At 44.2% G+C, this 19411-nt stretch overlaps 1 protein-coding gene across 2 annotated transcripts in view; it reads right to left on the bottom strand.

The window, feature by feature from the left end:
* Positions 1 to 333: 333 nt before the first annotated feature.
* Positions 334 to 19411, bottom strand: part of THSD4 (thrombospondin type 1 domain containing 4) — a 661199-nt gene continuing 642121 nt past the window's right edge. For both annotated transcript variants that reach the window (XM_032244849.1, XM_032244850.1), the window contains 3 exons: positions 18216 to 18395; positions 13798 to 13942; positions 334 to 6402 (listed from right to left, as the gene is read on the bottom strand). In XM_032244849.1, the coding sequence (XP_032100740.1) occupies positions 6260 to 6402; positions 13798 to 13942; positions 18216 to 18395 (468 nt within the window). In that variant the 3' untranslated portion in view covers positions 334 to 6259. The remainder of the gene's footprint in view (positions 6403 to 13797; positions 13943 to 18215; positions 18396 to 19411) is intronic.

Genomic DNA, 19411 nt, shown 5'->3' with positions numbered 1-19411 from the left:
TGCACAATACCAGTACCCGGGGGAGACTAGTGGAAATTCACGCCAGATTGCACCCTGAGGGCGGTGCACATGCGTGAGGACTTCCCTTTAAGCTTCTCCAGGGAGTCTAATGCAGTCTAACACAGGACCCGTGTAAGCAGGTGGGCTCATGCTCTTTGTATCTAAGGCACATCTTGTTCTCTTACCGGCCCAGGCTCCCCCTCAAGCACCCAAAGCCGATGTCTACAAGTCACTGACCTCTAAAGGGTCCGAGTCTTCTTTTTAGAGGGGACTATTTGCAGGAGAACAGAATGTGAATGAGGCCAGAGAAAGCACAAACTTGTCAACAAGGCAGATATTTCAACTGGTTTATTGTATCTTTACAATAATAAAAATAAATTAGTCACACACAAAAATAGTTGTCATTTTTGCTGAGAACAGACCATATTTACTCACATAATTCACCTTCTACCCTTCACCTGCTTACGTAATAATTTAACACTCTGAGGGGACATGGAGGCGATGGAATCTTTAGTGGGTTCCTTGCTCCTGGCTGTGCAGTTCACAGGCCAGCCACCCGCCTTGGCCCCAGGTCCCCAGCAGGGACAGTGGAGGTGTCAGGACAGTAAGTACTGCCACTTCCTTCTTAGCCGCTCCCTGTCCCTGCCAGCCACCTGCCTCATCCACAGCTCTAACCAAGCCTCCCAAAACGGGCCAGTCCAAAAACGGGACAAAGCAAAGAGAAAAGGGGTGACACCCTCCCATTTCCTTCTCCAAATGTCTGTGGATGCGGGGAAGGCAGATTAGATGAGGAAATACAATATTTAAGATGAAAAAGTGGCAATCAGGTTCAGGTACAATGCTCCCTGAATGAGTCAAAAAGCAGAGTAATTGATATTTGATCTTAAACCCTGGGGAACTGGACTGATTTGCATACTAAACAACTGTAACTATGGACTGAGAAAAAGACATCAATCGTTGTACAGCGACACTCCGGAGGCTGGGTGAGTACGGTCAAATGATTTCACACAAATGTGGATCGCATATGTAAATAAATACCTATCGAGTCCCTTTAAAATTAACACATTCTAAATAATAGAACTGTTTTGGTGTATGACTCATTCTGCAGATAGAGTTCAGAATACGTATTTCCTATAAACATCTTGTATTTACAGAGGACAAAATAATAAGTTATAACAAAGTATATCCTTCTGTCAACTGGGTCGCAGGGAGGAGTCAAGGCAGGGCTTGTTAGTTTTGTGTAGCAGGTGGCTTCCCTCTCGCAAGACAAAGGGCTGAGAAAGTTGCTGGAAGTTTTCTCCATCCTGTGGCCACTTCTCAGCACGATGGGCACCCCCCACCCCCACCACTATCTGCTGAAAAGAACAGGCATAGGGGGTAGTTCAGGGTGAAGGGAGTTACCTTACCCCTGCGAAGGTGCAGGAACCCAAGGTGAGCTGAGAAAGAGTGGTGGTGTCTACAGGGTCCTCGGCAAGTCCTGGCTCTGATTCCACTACAGTGAGTGGTCCTGGGCAGGCCCCCTGCCATCCTGCCGCTTGGTTACTCCTCTATGTAGAAGGAGGCTCTGACCAACTTGCCAGTGTTTCTCTGAGACGTGAGGCCACATTCAGCTCAGGGTTTCAGTCCCACAATGGGCTCCCCATGGCTGACAGGGTGGCAAAAGTCAGAAATGTAAAAGCACGTAGCTAGGTACTTGCCCTCACAGACCAGATGAATCACCTAAAGCTTTTCTACTTAGATTCCCCTAAGCCCCAAGTGGGGAGGGCCCTGGGCATCACGCTGCCCATCCAGACGCCTGAATCCCCTCTGCAGCATCCCTGACAAATGGCCTCCACTGCCACCTCAAGTGATGGGTGGGGTCACCACCTACCAGAGTCCCCTTCTCTCTGGAAGGCTTCAGCTTGTGAAAAGCTGGGTCTCTGCAGGAGCTAAACTTACCTCCTTGTAGCTTCTCCTTCCTGGTCCTAGGGGAGCTCTCCTTGTGCCCAAGTCCCTTCTCCAGCCTGAAGGTTCTTATGAAGTCCTTCCTGCTGTGTCTGAGAATCTGAGCCCTTCATCAGGTTGGGGAATTGATAGGCTGACGTTACAGATGATCAGTATTCTTCTTAAAGCGTGGTTCTGGCAAATGCAAACAAAATGTGGCATGACCCTTACCACTGTCCTCTCCTCACGTAGCCTGCCTGTCTGTGGGTTTTGTTTTTCTGCATGTTCCAGCCCACTTTCTTGACTCACACTGAGCTTGGTCGACTGAAATTCTTGGCTCTCTCCAACCTTGTATTTATATACTTTTTTGTTTTATTCTAAATATAGGACTTCACATGGATTTCTGGTGACTTTTTAAGATCCAAGTTTTATTCTAGTCTCCCTGATCTTTCTGGGACCAGGATCTGTCACCCAAGCCATCAGCTCTCCAGCTTCACATCATCCATGACATTTTGTGAGGAAGGCATCTACGCATTTTCTCATCTAAACCACAGTAAAATGTTTTATATGGCAAGGATCAAATACTTGTCTCCATCCACCAGGTTGATGGAGATTACGCAGCCTGTTTTAAGGGAAGTCATGCTTCTTTTTATCACGTATATTTGTGTCTTCCTCCTCATTAGAAAATTGATATTCCAACTCTAAAGTGGCTATCCTAATGGAAAAAGAAAAAGAAAAAGAAAAAAAAACCAAACAAAACCCAAAACACAACACTGGTTTAGAAAGGTCCTGGTAATAATATCTGGATTTCTCTCTCTGCCACATAACTTGATGAAAATACATCAAGCTCATGTCTCCTGTTTTCTATCCCTTGGTAAGGCCATTCTTTTTAAAGCAAAAAGAGTGTTGAATGCTAACCACTTTGAGAATAAGTAGATGATACGTATTTAAGAATATAAAGAAAAAACCTCCAAGAACTCTGGGCCAGAGAAGGTAAAGGGATAGGTGGGGACAGTGCTGAGTTGTCATGCTCTAGCTCTCTGGGGGCAGAGACAGGCTGCCTTGCTCCCCCTGGGGTCCCCAAAAGCTTGCAGGCAGCAGGCACTGAACATGCGTTCACGGAACTGAACTGACGCCCTCTAGTGGCTGGCTGGCTTTACAGGGTTTTTTTTTTTTTTTTTTTTTAAGTTAGTATTTCTTAGGCTGTCCCCTTTCTACGGAGAGAACCCCAAGTCATCGTGAGGGTGGAGAGGATCGATTGTATTAAATGTCCGCTGCCTAGGCTGCAAGAGGCACAATTTCCTTTTCCAATGACTGAAAGTAAAACGGCAAACTATTTTTGTTTGGACTTTGTTGATTTTTGTGAGGAAACCATATAACAGCTTTAATTCAGCTAATTAAAAAATTCAGAGCAGGACATGAGGTAATCCAGTACCCAGCCCCCGCTCCAAAAAAAAAAAAAAAAAAACACCCAGTATTGAAATGTAAATTTCAACTCCACATGATGGCCAGTTAAGGGAACATGGGAAGACCAAAAAGAAGCTACAGCAGTGGCAGAAAGGAGAAGGGAAAATCAGTGGGCACCAAGAAAGGAGAGAGAGACATATTTGGAGGGAGACAGCCACCAAAAGCTGGGCTTTTGTTAGGTCCTCTCCCCAAGGAAAGTTATCACTGGAAATCATCCCCAAGGCCCTAATTGTGTGCATTGTGCTAGGGAGAAAGACATTCAGATGCTGAAATAAAAAACCAGGGAATTGGTAAAAACTGGATCTCTCAGACAAATACATTGATCAAACTCCTGTTCTAATCATCTATAACCTCTCCAGAGATGAACTCCAAGAATAGCTCAATGGTTTGTCAGAAAAAAAGAAAAAAGAGACCTTTGGTGTATGTACTTTCTCCCCTGGGGAGACATGGGGCTGATTCATTTGCTCCTCTTCAACTGCACAGTTGGCAGCCTGGCCCATTCTCATGGAGGATCATTCCCCTTTTAAATAATGGTTAGGTAACCTTCAGGAGCCACAGGACACTTTAGACATCAAAGAGACAAAGCCATCACTGACCCAGCCCAGCCACGAGAATTCCTGAGTTGGAAGAACCAGGGTGTTCAGCTCCCACTCAACAGAAAATTCCCTTTAAGGACAGAGAGCTCCCTTGTATGTGACGGCCCTTGCCTCCGGTGGGTGGCTCTGATGACTAGAAGGTGTTCCTTTAACTTGAGCTACAATCAGCCTTTCTCTCGTCCACCCATTGATCTTACCCTGCCCTCCAGCATGAAAAGAAAACCTCTTCAAATGATTGGCTTGCTGGGCAAGATCTGAGAACAGCCACATACGGGAACGCCTCCCCTCGTGACAAGCAGCAAAACAAGTGGTGAGTGGGGAAGAGCAGGCCCTGGACAGCACCGGTCAATGTGCTCGGCCTCTCTCGTCTCTTGCCTTTGTCAGTCTGGGAGCCTGGGCCTCTTGCCAGGCTGCTTATCCGCAGGAGTTTCAAGAGAATCAGGAGAGATGGGGATGCTTTTGGGAAATGATGCCTGGGGCTCCCCAGAAGAGAAGCTGGAAAGCTGCCCACAGAAAGGCCAGATAGAATTTCTAAAATCCCCAAGTTAATGGAAGCCTAATGAGCATGTCCGGCCAGGCTGCCATGTTGTTTCCAAAACCTGCAAACCATCATCACATGAGCCGATTTGTCAGCCGAAAGAGCAAAGGGGGGAAACAGTTTGCTAAGAATCCAGGCTTGCTTTAAAAGGGAAATATGCCCCCCAGGACCGTAAGATAAGTTTTCTGTAAGTTTACAATTTGTTTAGCTTGCTGTTTTCCTTAATGGGTAAAATATACATCTATTCCTCTTAACCGGTTTTTCAGAGGGTCCACCTTTCAATAGGCGCTGCCTCCTCCTTCAGACCTGCAGCCTCTGGAACTGGATAGTTGGGGGAAATGAACTGGAAGAGATGGGGAGGGGTCCACAGTGCCTCGTCCCAGGCCAGTTTTATTCACGCAGATCTTGGTGAGAAAGTCTGGGCGTGAGGGGTACGCACTGTGAGTCCTGGGGGAGGGGAGAAATTGTGGCCAGAGAAATCCATAAACAAAACCAGAAAGGCCAGAAGGAGACTTAGTCTAACACAGCAGTGTTCTGGCTGGGACAGTCTGGCTGGACTCACCCTGGGGATGGTGAAGGGCATGGGGGAGGTGGCTAAGGCAGGGCAGAGCCCAGGGTGCAGAGCTGTGTGCTTCAGAAGTCAGCTCTGCGGTGGGGCCAGAGGGCCCAGAAGGACCTTGGCCGGATTCCTTTGGGAGAAACAGCACTTGGAATGGAGTCAGAAATTCAGGCAGTCACCTGGTTCCCCCGATGGCTTTCTAGTTTCACGGACAGTTTAACAAAGCCTGCAGAGTCCTGTAACTAGGGTCTGTAACTTTGCAGGGAAGGGAAGGTAGGAACAGACGTCCAAAGCAACTGAGTGCTGGGATACAGACTTGATCAGAAAGATTTCAGGGGCCTGGGCTTTGTTTGGATTCTGGGAAACTTCTCAGCCTCCAACCCCCAGACTTGGTCAGAAATGAAGCCACCACCCTTCACACCTAAGGACAGCCCCCAAGCTGGTATTGGTAGATGACTGGGGCAGGGACTCAGCTCTTCCACTGGATGGGCGAATACACCTGGCAGGTCAGTTACCTCAGTTGAGCCTCAGTTTCTCTGTCATTAAAACGCGGATGATGAATCACCCCCTACCTCTCATTCCGGGTTGTTGTGAGCTGCTAAGGAGCTAGTCTCTGTGAGTATACCTGCTAAATAAAGCACAATAGTCATGTGAGATATTTGTGTCATACGGCAGGAAACAGTCTAATGTCTTGAGAATGAAAACAGGCACAGCTGGGCTGAGGTCACAGAGGGACGCACGCGTGTCGGCAAGGCTTAGAGGGGCTCTGGATTGGGGACACTGCCTCCTTGGACTCTCCAGGGAGCTAATGTTAGAAAGGCCAGTAGCACCATGGACGGGGCGGTGCTCAGGCAGTGGCCCATCTGCTGACTTGAAAGGTGCCATGTGGGAGCAGGGCTGAGAGCTCCATGCACTTCCCGCTGCTTGGCTTTCAAAGGACACCATTAGCAGGTGCCGGGTCCAAGGAGGGGATCATCAGTACATGGTGATGCTTAAGGGACCAATCGTGGCTTTCAAACATCCTGTGTTCAAAGCCCCTGGGTACAGGCGGTGGTGACTAAGCGGCTTGGCAGCGCCTGGGCCAGGGGGCCCTTGATGGAGCAGCAGCCAGCCAGGCGTACTGCGGAAGCCCCTGGGAGGGCAGTGATGCTGCCCCACGGATGGGGTGCGGGGGCGTTATCTGCTCCCCAGGAAGCCCGTCTGCCTGTTGGCCACACGGGTGCAGGAGGCGCAGCAGGCAGTCTTGTAGTAGTTGTAGACACAGAGTCTGGCTTGGACCACCACGTTGCAGTTGTAGTACTTGTCCTTGCAGTTTTCATCTGCAGTGGAAGAGAATGAACAAAAGGCTCCCTGAGCACAAGAGGCAGCCTAGACTCCTGGGAAGAGAAAGGGTCGTGGCAGCGGCTTTAACTCCTATGCTGCTGTTTGTTACCTAGGTGAGGTGTGAATGTGTGCCAACAGCACACAGATTTTCCTTTTTGTTTTTTTGAGACAGGGTCTCGCTCTGTCGCCAGTCTGGAGTGCAGTGGCACGATCTCGGCTCGTTGCAACCTCCACCTCCTGGGTTCAGGTGATTCTCCTGCCTCACCCTCACGCCAGCATGCCCAGCTAATTTTTATATTTTTAGTAGGGCTGGGGTTTCACCATGTTGGCCAGGCTGGTCTTGAACTCCTTGACCTCAGGTGATCTACCTGCCTTAGCCTCCCAAAGTGCTGGGATTACAGGTGTGAGCCACTGTGCCCGGCCATCTTTCTTATGAACATTGTAAGGGAAATAGGTATAGAGAAAAAGTGACCGAACTGTGCCTCACTTCACTCTGATCACTTCCTCCTTCATCCTCATCACTCTAGAGGTAATCAGATGTCCCAAATTTGGTGTTTCTTATCCGTAAACATTTCTTTACACTTAAACTCTATATGATGTAATCCCTCACCACTCTATGACATTTAAACATAAAAAGATAAGTATTGTATATTTATAATTATATATATTTGTATGTAAATTTGTATATAAATACATATTTATATACAAATATTTGTATATAAATTTGAATATAAATTTGTATATATATATTTATATACAAATATTTATATATTTAAATATAATACATATTTATATAAATATATATTTACATACAAATATATATATATATATATATATTTATATATAAATATTTTTATATATACTAATAAAAAAGATAAATATTGTATATTTATAATTATATATAATATATATAATTTTTATCCTTGGCAACTTACTCAACATTGAATTTGTGCAATTCATATTTAATGAATGCTCTAAATAATTCATTTTCCTTATTGAATAGAATTTTCCTGTCTATATGATATAATCCACAATTTAATCATTTTCTGCTGATGGACATTTAAGTTGTACACTAATCCAGTGTTTTTTTCTTCTACTGCCAGCTTTTAAGCAGTTTTGTTACCATCCTCTATCTGGGCCTTGCTGGGTCATAAGGTTTGTGCAACTTTGCTAGATATGGTCAGTTTGCGCTTCAAAGTCAGTGTAACTATTTACGTTCCTGTCAGTGGAACAGAAGAATTCTTTCCACCACATGTTTTAGTTTTTGCTGATCTGGTGAATGTGAAATGATTCCCCTGTGAGGCTGAGCATATTGTGTATATTTGCCATTCAAGCTTCCTTTCCGTGAATTGCTTTTCTTGATCTTTTGCTCATTTTCTGATTTAGTTAACTTTAAAACATGATTTGTGAAAATTCTTGATATCAGATGGATCTGATCCTTTGCGAGGTGGGTTACATGTGCCGCAATTATCTTCTTCAGCCTGCGGCTTTTCTGACCACTTTGCTTCTGGTGTTGTTTGATAAACAGAGATTTTAAAATTTTAATGTAATTGATATTATAATATTTTTTCTCCTTAGTGCTTTGGAATTGTTGGTTTCATTTAAAAAACCCTTTTGTATTCTGAAATGAAACATAAATTTCCCCATTCTCTTCTAAAAGTTTTAAAATGCTCTTTTCATATTCATTTGACTAATCCACCAGGAATTAGGGTATGTGGTGTGTGTAGGAAGACAGGAGGGAATTCACTTTTCTTGTTCTTTGGTTTGTATGCGGATGAACAATTGTCTCATGACCATTTATTGAATTGTTTGTCTTTTCCCCACAGATTCATAATGACACCTCCATCATACATCACGCATCCTTTATGTGTTTATTTCCGGGCTCTCTGTTCTGCTCTCCTGGCTTTTTAAAATCCATTCTTGTGCCAATATGCCGTGATATGTGGTAGGAAATTCCCTCAGCATCGTTCATCATCAAAACTGCCTTGCTCTTCTTGGTTCTTTGCTTTTGCCCTTCCATATAAACTTTTTTTGAGACAGCGTCTAGCTCTATTGCCCAGGATGGAGTGCAGAGGCTTGATCTCAGCTCGCTGCAACCTCTGCCTCCCGGGTTCAAGCCATTCTCCTGCCTCAGCCTCCTGAGTAGCTGGGATTACAGGTGCATGCTGCCACACTCGGCTAACTTTTTTTTTGTGTGTATTTTTAGTAGAGACAGAGTTTCACCATGTTGGTCAGGCTGGTCTCCAACTCCTGACCTCAAGTGATCCACCTGCCCCTTAGCCTCCCAAGGTGCTGGGATTACAGGCCTGAGCCACCATATAAACTTTAAACACAGGTTGTCAGATTTTTCTATGAAAACCCTTGCCTGGATTTTGGTTAATATTGCTTGAATTTATAGATTAATTTGGGAAAGAACTGACAATATACTTCTCAGCTGTTTGCTTTTTAAAATATTACTCACAAATATATTTAGATACGTTTTTTGCATCATATCTGTCACCTTCTATGGGGTATCTGAGTATGTTGTCCTATGTGCTGGAACATAATTAAAGAAGCCATTTCTTTCTATTTATAGAAATGTAATTGCTTCCAATTTTTCTGAGCTGCAAGAAATTGTAGGATTCATTCATTTGTTAATTCTACACAATTCATTAAGCCCTACTGTTTTTTTTTTTTTTTTTAGAGATGGGGTCTTTCTGTGTTGCTCAGGCTGAGGTGCAGTAACTGTTTATAGGGATGATCACAGTTTGAGTTCCTGGGCTCAAGTGATCCTTCTGCTTCTGCATCCTGAGTAGGTGACACACCCAGTGAGCCCTGTTCTTTGCGTGTGTGTGTATCTGTACATTTTTGAGAGCATATTTTTAGTATATATTCCTAGCAGTAAAATGATTAAGTCAAAGATAATGGGCGCTTTGTATCTTGATAGATAGTGACAAAATTCTCTCCAAAAAGATTATACCAAGTTACAAGCTGGCACTTGACCAATCCCCCACAAGTTTGCCAACATGAACATTGTCTAATATTTTAAAAGTTTGCCAATCTTATGGGAAAACATGGACTCCCATTATTTTTAAAATTTGCATTTCTGATTACTAGTAGCTTGAGCATTTCCTCAGCCTCTTTTGGTGGTAGTTTTTTTTTTTTTTTTGAGAAAAGGTCTCACTCTGTCACCTCGGCTGGAGTGCAGTGGTGCGTTCGTGACTCACTACAGCCTCGACTTCCTGGGCTCAGGTGATTTTCCCACCTCAGCCTCTCAAGTAGCTGGGACTACAGGCATGCACCGTCACACCTGGCTAATTTTTGTGTTTTTGGTAGAGAAGGGTTTCGCCATGTGGCCCAGGCTGGTCTCAAACTCCTGATCCAAGTGATTCAACCATTTCAGCCTCCCAAAGGGCTGGGACTACAGGTGTGAGCCACCACGCCCGGCCTTGTGGTGGGTTTGTTCATCGCCTTTATCCTTTACAAAATTGGACCATTTGTCTTTTTTTAAATTGAATGAGTTCTATCTATATTGGGGATTTAATTTTTTTTTTTTTTTTTTTGAGACGGAGTTTCGCTCTTGTTACCCAGGCTGGAGTGCAATGGCGCGATCTCGGCTCACCGCAACCTCCGCCTCCTGGGTTCAGACAATTCTCCTGCCTCAGCCTCCTGAGTAGCTGGGACTACAGATACGCGCCACCATGCCCAGCTAATTTTTTGTAGTTTTAGTAGAGACGGGGTTTCACCATGTTGACCAGGATGGTCTCGATCTCTTGACCTTGTGATCCACCCGCCTCGGCCTCCCAAAGTGCTGGGATTACAGGCTTGAGCCACCGCGCCCGGCCAGGATTTAATTGTTTGTCTACTTGAGTGACATTTATTTGCTTTTAGGATGCTATCAGGCCGGGCGCGGTGGCTCACGCCTGTAATCCCAGCACTTTGGGAGGCCGAGGCAGGCGGATCACGAGGTCAGGAGCTCGAGAGCAGCCTGACCAACATGGTGAAACCCCGTCTCTACTAAGAATACAAAAGTTAGCTGAGCGTGGTGGCATGCACCTGTAATCCTAGCTACTTGGGAGGCTGAGGCAGGAGAATTGCTTGAACCCGGGAGGTGGAGGTTGCTGTGAGCCAAGATCATGACACTACACACCGCCCTGGTGAGAGCATAAGACTCCATCTCAAAAAAAAAAAAAAAAAAAGAAAAGATGCAGTCAATTGTAGGGTGATCTAAAAAAGCTGATTTCAACAAGTTGCCAACAGCACGCACACACCCATGTGCTCAGGTACTATTTTCTTCTCCAGCATCATGATCAAAATGTGCACCTGAGCCTTCTTTACCTTCAGAGCCTACACAGACTATTGCTATATATACCCTGTGTGCCACAACTCTGGCTTGTGGCCTGGACATTTTTAGTAACTTTGGTGTTGACAGGTGTAATTTTGAGGCATATCAAAGAATACCAAGGCTGTGTCTACAGTTCTGTTTTGTTAATCTCATAGCTTCCCTTTATTCTTCAGTTGAATTTTATGTAATTAGAAGCTAGACAATTTCCTCTACTTGAAAAGACACCGTAGACAAACATAGAAGACGAAAACAGTGACAACACATTTTGTAGCACATTACATTAGTTAAAAGCCTTTGACAAAGTGAGGCAGCTGAGTGATGCCCTTCTGAGCATATGATTTGCTTATGCCAATAATTCCTAGACTTGAGAATTACACAATTCCAAGGACCTGCAGTTTTGACTGTCTTTAGTTATATTATCTGGCTTGAGACAAACAGGCAACTTTATGTGTATAAGTTTTTTTCTTTTTCTTTTTTTTTTTGAGACATGGTCACACTCTGTCTCCCAGGCTAGAGTGCAGTGGTGGGATTGTAGCTCACTGCAGCCTTAACCTCCTGGGCTCTAGTGATCCTCACACCTCAGCTTCCCAATTAGCTGGGACCACGGGCATGCACTACCATGCCCAGATAATTTTTAAACATTTTTTGTTGACATGGGGTCCCAGTATGTTTCCCAGGCTGGTCTTGAACTCCTAGGCTCAAGCAATCTTCCCACCTTAGCCTCTCAAAGTGCTGGGATTACAGGCATGTGCCATTGCATCCAGCCCAAAATATTTTCTTATAGCGTTTTTACAAAGCATTTTCTCTGTTAGAGTCTTTAATCCATTAGACATTTACATATTTTATATTTTTAAAGTGATCTTCAGTGTGGTCTCAATACAATGGAAGTCTCTCCTCTCCCCACTTACTTATCATTCCCCTTTTAACAAACTTAACTTCCCTTTATAAAGGAGTCTGTTTCAGAATTCTGCATTATGACATTGGCATATGATACGCCTAAATCATATATTAGGTTGGTGCAACAGTGAATCCAGCTTTGAAAATAATGGCAAAAACCGCAATTACTTTTGCACCAACCTAATAGTTTTAGTTCTGTAGCTTTGTAATATGTTCTAATATACAGCACATACAGCTCCCCTTGGGAACCTTCTTTTATCATCTTTACAGTATTGAGCATTCCCATCCAGGAATATGTTAATGTCTCTGTCTATTCACATTTCCCTTTATGTTCTATAGCAAGGCTTTCTTACTTTTATTTTTTTCTATATAGATCTTATATACTTCTCGATAATTTTCTTCTTATGGAATTTGCATTTTTGTGGTTGCTACTGGGAACGATCATCCCCATAACTTTAGTCATGGGTCATTGCTGGGATGTAGGGGGCGCTTAATTATAAAGCATCTCTTCTGTAACTGACATATCTCTGGGATAGAAAGGATGTTAGGTCAGTACATTAAAACCTTCAATTTGGTCCAGAGCAGGAGGAATCGACCCCATGACAGCTTATTTATACATTAATACATTTCCTGTGATGTTACTGTGAAGAAAGGAAAATAAATAAATAGACTGTGAAAAGGCCTACTGAAGGGGCTCGGGGCATCTCTATTCTGGAACCAGTCCTGACTACACCTGGGGGGGGCATTCTGAGTAGATTTTAGGTGGGGCTTTGGGGCATTCAGTATGCCTCTGGAGGTGCATCTCCACCCACCTCACACCTCCTATCTGCCCAATCTATATGCAAGGTGCCTTCTTTGGTTTTCTGGCTGTACTTGAGTTTTCCTGCTGGGATGAGACCCTTCCTCATGAACTGCAGCCCAGGAGTGGGCCTAACCTCCCTAATGCTCTCCAGCGCTTTCCTCCAGGAAACCGGCCCCTCTTTCAAGGGTGCAGGTTGGGGTCTTCTGAAGTGCAAGGCTGCTGTTCCTTGCAGAACTCTGACCATTGTGCAGCCTAGATCTTCCTGCTGTCACTCCCTCTCCTAGTCACTTCGTCCCTCTGAGTGATGGTCGGACCCTCCATCACTGTCTCTATCAATTCTTGGTCTTCTCCTCTTCCTCCCTTCTCTGTTAACACACTGCTAAGGTCCCAGAATCTCTCCACGTGGTCCAGTCTACACTGGTTTGCATCTACAATTAAAAGTTGACACTGAAACCATCATTCTCAGCAAACTGACAGAAGGGCAGAAGATCAAACATCTCATGTTCTCACTGATAGGTGGGTGTTGAACAATGAGAACACATGGACACAGGGAGGGGAGCACTACACACTGGGGTCAGTTGGGGGGAAATAGGGGAGGGACGGTGGGGGGTGGGGAGCTGGGGAGAGATAGCAAGGGGAGAGATGCCAGATGTAGGTGATGGGGAGGAAGGCAGCAAATCACACTGCCACGTGTGTACCTATGCAACAATCTTGCATGTTCTTCACATGTACCCCAAAACCTAAAATACAATAAAATAAATAAATGGGGAAAAAAAAAAGAAAAAAAAAAGTTGACACTTTACTGCTTTGACCTAAAGTCAAATCTTTGAAGGCATTAACTTTCTTTTGAGATGGAATCTTGCTCTGTTGCCTACACTGGAGTGCAGTGGTGTGATCTCGGCTTACTGGAGCCTCTGCCTGCCAGGTTCAAGCAATTCTCCTGCCTCAGCCTCCTGAGTAGCTGGGACTACAGGTATGTGCCACCATGCCTGGCTAATTTTTTGTATTTTCTGTAGAGACAGGGTTTTACCATGCTGCCCAGGCTGGTCTCGAACACCTAACCTCGTGATCCACCTGCCTCAGCCTCCCAAAGAGCTGGGATTACAGACGTGAGCCACCACACCTGGCCGGCATTGCCGTTTTAATCAATCCACACTAAAGCATGCTGGGTGGCTTAGACAGCCATCCACACTATGAATGATCGTCTTAAACTATGAAACTTGTCCAAAAGGACTTTGACCCTCTGAACTCCATGACTGTGTGCAAGGTCACAGAAAGACCTGGAAGAGGCTTGTTATTGTCATATCAGAGAATCCGACAAGCTTAAAAAATACAAACATTTCCCCTATGATTGAAATCTCTACTTACCAACTTCAGGGACACAGTCCTGAGGGTTACAAGATTCTCTCTCTTCTGGTTTCAACTGAGGGTCACAGAGGTTACTCAGAGCCATGTCATCTGACAGACACCGCACTTCCCGGACCCGAAAGCCACCCTGGCAGCTCTTGGAACACTGTGTGGGAACAAGGGGAAAATGTCAGATTTTTGGGCAGACCAATAGCTCAGCACACTGGAGAAGAAAGACACTGGAAAATCTCAAACATTTCCAAAAGGAGATAGAATACGAAAATTCTATCATGTACCTATCAACCAGCTTCCACAATTAGCAACTCATGCCAGGTGTGTCCCATCCATACTCCCAGCCCTCCTGCTCCTCCCACTACGTTGAAGCAAATCTAGACATCTGATCACTTCTTCCATATAATTTAGGGTGTAGTTATAAAAGACAAGAACTCTGTCTTTTAGCGTTTACATGTAAGTTCTTTACATATAAATTCTACCTAGAAATTATAATAATTTCTTATTCTCTTCAATATAGACTCAGTATTCCGACTTATCTTATGACTCCTATAGATTTTTTTTTTTTTTCTGAGATGGAGTCTTGCTCTGTTGCCTAGGCTGGAGTGCAGTGGTGTGACCTCAGCTCACTGCAACCTCTGCCTCCCAGGTTCAAGCGATCCTCCTGCCTCAGCCTCCCCAGTAGCTGGGATTACAAGGCATTCATCACCACACCTGTCTAATTGTTGTATTTTTGGTAGAGACAGGGTTTCGCCATGTTGCCCAGGCTGGTCTTGAGCGCCTGACTTCAGGTGATCTGCCCACCATGGTCTCCCAAAGTGCTGGGATTATAGGTGTGAACCACTGGGCCTGGCCAAGATTTTTTAATACAGGTTATTTTTTCCTTTAAAAATCAGTATCTGCATCAGTTCTGCACATTGCAATTGGTCAAAATGTCTTTCACAAATCTTTCAATCCATAGGTTTCCCTTCCTCTGTCTTTTTCCTCCTTGCACTTAAAAATATTTTGGTTGTGGTCGGGGGTGGAACTGAGTCATTTGTTCTATGGTTTCCCATAGTCTGGATTTTGCTGACAGTGCTCCTGTGGTGTAGTTTATGTTCCTCTATTCTCTCTATTTCCTGAACACTGGAAGTTGGACCTAGAAGAGGCCTTAACAGGTGCAGGGGTTTTTATTGGTTGGTTTTTTTTTTTTTCTTTTGAGACTACTTTCCAGGTGGCTGTCTCTCTTTTGGGGATGTTAGTGGCCACTGATATGCAATGCTCAGATCCATTAGTTTATTGGGGGCTTGGAATTCTAATTCTATCATTTTCCTTCTATTAGCTGGAAATCTTTCATAAAGGATCCTTCCCCCAACACCTTTCCTCTTTGGTTACCCAGTGGCATGGTTTGTTTAAGAAAGAGCATAAACAATTGAATCTTTCCCTTCAGGTGCCAGATTTCATAATAATAAGTCGGTTCCCTAACATCCTATAATGATGACCTATTAGTTTTTTAAAGTATTATAAACTTATTGTAAATGGATGTATTTAAACACATATAATGTGTTTCATCCAATCTACTGCATTATTATTCTTACTGATGTTCAGTGGCTCACAGGAGCCTCTACAAATTGGCTCTGGGATGCTTTGGACATGAGCTCCGTTGTTTAAGAACTTCCTTGCTGCCTGCCAGGAAAAGATATTCCAGCCTAACTTACATATATGCTGTCCCAGATCTGGAAGCAGCCACCCATTCTGAATCCCTGGATTGGTCACTGATTCTAGACTCTTTCAGTGGGTGAAATTAGGAAAGATTTTTAGAAAGGTAACTTATAAGTTCATACTGACACTTCCAATTCGAATTCAGGACAACAGGGTTTTTATTGAGGTCTTAAGCTATATGATATCTATCATGTATCTGTATCTCTTTTCTCTTAAGCAGAGAATCCTAATTCTCAAGGATACTGGGACTAACAGAATTATACTATCATCTAATTACTCATTTGCCTTCTCACACATGATATGCCCAATCATCGTATCCAATACAACACTCTCACCAAAAATAGGATTATTTCAAACAGCGTGAACGTTTTTCTGCGGTAATTTTTCTTTAGCGATAGACTGTCAAATTACTATGTATTAAAGTCACTTGCTGGTGCCACCAACTGGAAACACGTTTAGATTAATTTGTTTCACTGTATTTTCGGTTTTGGGGGATTGCTTTCTTTAAATTTAATTTTCTTTTATAATTATCTAAAATATTTACTTAGTTCCAAACTCAAATTTGCAAAACAAGGTACATTCAAAGAAGTCTAGCTTCCATTAGTCCTTTGCTGTTATAGTAACCACTGACTTCATATTTGTTTCAATTTTTTTTTCTGAGTTTGCATCTAAAATTTTCCCTTTTTGTGGCACACATATCTATTAGTTTTGACAAATTCATACAGTTGTGTAATTCTCACTGCAAACAAGACATGAAATAGTTTCACTGTGCACAAACACGATTCCCCTGTGCTGCCCCTCTGCAGTCAGATTACACAGATGTGCTCACTCATCCTCTGGCACGCACTGATCTAGCCTCTGTCTCTGTAGCTTCTCCTTTGACAGAATATTATATAGATGGACTCATATAACATGTAGTTTTCAGAACCTGGCTTTTTTTTTTTACTTAGCAAAATGCACCGGAAGTTCATCCGTTTTTTCGTTGCTGAGTTTTTTGTTCCACCGTGTGGATGCACCACGGTTTGTCTGTCCACCTGCTGACGGACACGTGGGTTGATTCCAGCAGGTGTTTTCGGAGTTTATTTCCTTTGACTTGACCTGGTGAGCATGGCTCTTTGTAGACTCTCCAGACCAGATGACAAAAGAAAATTGCGATCTGTTCTTATGTCCTCAAGCCTTGGCCAACATTAAAATAATGAAATTCCACTTCCCAGAAGTTGACAGGACACCGTTTGACCCACCTCCTTGGTCCCCATCTGCCTCTGAGATGTGGTTTGCTACACAGCCAAATGGCTGTTACCACTGGAGCAGACAGATACTTTTTGGAAATAGAACTCTCAGCTTTTATTCACACATATTTTTTCTAAGCAAAATTCCCTTTTACTGCTCTTGAATCATTGCGAGAAAGGCTCTGGCCCCTACTCTGGGCTTACTACAGCCTCTGCTTGAAAATCGTCGGTGATGAGAAGCAGAATGACCCTTCCCCACTTCCCACCCTGACCCACAGAGCTATGCCAATGGTCACCTGGAATGGTGCCCTCGGGAGGTTTTCTGGTCACCTGGAATGATGGTGATGAGGTTTTCCATTTTAGGAAATTTCTTGAAAATGAACTCTCCAACTTGAAAAAAATAAATCTTATCACCACATCCATCCTTTCCCCTTTCATTTCTTAATGACTTATTTCTGTATTTATCAATCTCTCCTTCTCTTTCTTCACTTACACACTACTTCCCTCCTTATAAAAAGGATTTGAAATGACTTGAGAAAGATTTAGAGGGCCACAGATTTTTTATAAAAGTGAGAAAACTAGGACTAAAGGAAGATAAAGGCAGGAAAAAGAAAGAGAAGCTACGGGAATATTGGCGCATAAAATCCACTTTGCAGGATCTGGTGTACTCTCTCTTTGAGGTGAGCCATCATTTTTGGCTTTGAGCTTCCTAGTAGCCAGTTCAAAGAGAAAACAGAATCAGTCCCACAATCCATAATCCAGAATGTCTATAGGATTTTTAGAAAGTGTACACACACACACACACACACACACACACACACACAGACAGTGACATAGACAGAGACAGACAGACAGACAGACAGACAGACAAAGTACTGAGGTCTGACAGAAATTCCTCTGGTGAGTTTTATAAAGAGGTCACTGCAGATGTAGTAATTAAAAAAATTTTTTTAGAGATGGGGTCTTGCTAGTTGCCCAGGCTGGTCTCAAACTCCTAGCCTCAAGTGATTTTCCCTACTTGGCCTCCCAAAATGTTGGGATTATAGGTGTGAACCACCACGCCTGACATCAGATGTAGTACTTTTAACAGCACCCTTGTATCCTCGATCCTCTCTGGCAGCATTGCTCAAAATGCAGTCCAAAGGCAACTGCATCCAATACACCTCAGGAACTTGCTAAAAATGCAAATCCTCGGCCATGGCTGGCCCAGAGTTGGTCTTGTCAAACAAGATCCCCAGATGATTCCTTGGCACACTGAAGTGTGAGAGTCCCTGTTTTAAGGCTGCTGCAATTTAGAAACCAAGATCATCGAGGTCTCAGGCCTCCTCCACCTACCAGGCTAAGTCATGAGGTACCCCAGCAGCCACCACCTAAGGTAGATTGCTGTAGAGAATCTCTTTTAGGGCTGAGCCCAGTGCCTGGCCCAGAGGGGTCTATGGGAGTTCAGCTGGGGAACGGTAGGCCAATGCAACCTCCATCAAGAACACCATGACTTACCATGCTCCATTCGGTGCTAAACCATTTGGCTCCACAAGGCTTGAGGTGGCAGGATTGCTGGCTGCGGGGTTTTTCCAGGAAAGAACATTCAGAGGGGTCCAACACTTCAAAGGTGTCTGCATTCTTTCTAACACAAATCACCTCCCTCTGTTGCGTCCCACGCCCACACTCAATGGAACACTGCAGAAAGAAGCAGAGAAAGTTGAGTGTCACATGATGGACAGGGGGCGGCAACTGCTGTCCATCAAGGGATGCTTATGATGGGCACCATCAATTCTACCACCAATTCTGGGAGGAAGAACTGTGTGGGAACCTGGAAATGTTTCTGGAAGAGAAGTGGCATGTGGATTGCAATTCCCTATGAGTTCTATCTCCAAATGAAGACTAGATGCCCTGATGATCTAAGTGGAGGATGCTGGTCACTAAGATCTTGCTGTTTTCTGTGCTGAGAGGGAAATAGTTTATCGGAAACTCTCCTGCAGGAACACACCAGTCAGGTCATTGGGTTGTTTCTGTCCCGTAGACTGTGACATCTCTCACAGGAGGTAAGACAATAAGCTGACATTCTCGTTTTATCTGTTAGTCTCTTAGGAGGTGGATACTGTGACTGAATGCTCTCCCAGCCTCTGCACATCTGTGAACACCTAAAGCTGAGAAGAAGACCCAAGACTTGGGGAAATGTACGCTGTGGTCAGCCCTCCCCTTCCAACAGGGCAGCCAGCGGGAACTGTGACTACAGAGCCCAATCTTCTTGTTTCCTTATGTGGTGCTGAAATCTGTGCCATGGGGTGGTGACCCCACAAAGAAGCTAGGCAATTCCATATGTTGATGCATTTTGTTAGTTCATGGAAATAAAATGCATATAATGCATATGACTGTTTGGTTATAAATTATCCTATTTGGTTATCTATCACTTTGCTACATGATTTTGTATTTTGTTTGGTCTACACAATCTTTTTTCTTCTTTTTGGGACAAGGTCTCACTCTGTCACCCAGACAGGAGTGTAGTGGTGTGATCATGGCTCCCTGCAACCTCAACCTCCTGAGCTCAAGTGACCCTCCCACCTAAGCATCCTTGGGACCACAGGTGTGCACCACCTTGCCTGGTTAATTTTTTTTGAGACAGGATCTCACTCTGTCACCTAGGCTAAAGTGCAGTGGTGCAGTCTTGGCTCACTGTGACCTCCACCCCTCAG

This window comes from Sapajus apella, unplaced genomic scaffold (genome assembly GCF_009761245.1).
Source record: "Sapajus apella isolate SASKATOON/1434 unplaced genomic scaffold, GSC_monkey_1.0 scaffold55, whole genome shotgun sequence".
NCBI lineage: Eukaryota > Metazoa > Chordata > Mammalia > Primates > Cebidae > Sapajus > Sapajus apella.
Note: the sequence above shows the minus strand (reverse complement) of the source record. Positions and strands in the feature narration are given on the sequence as shown.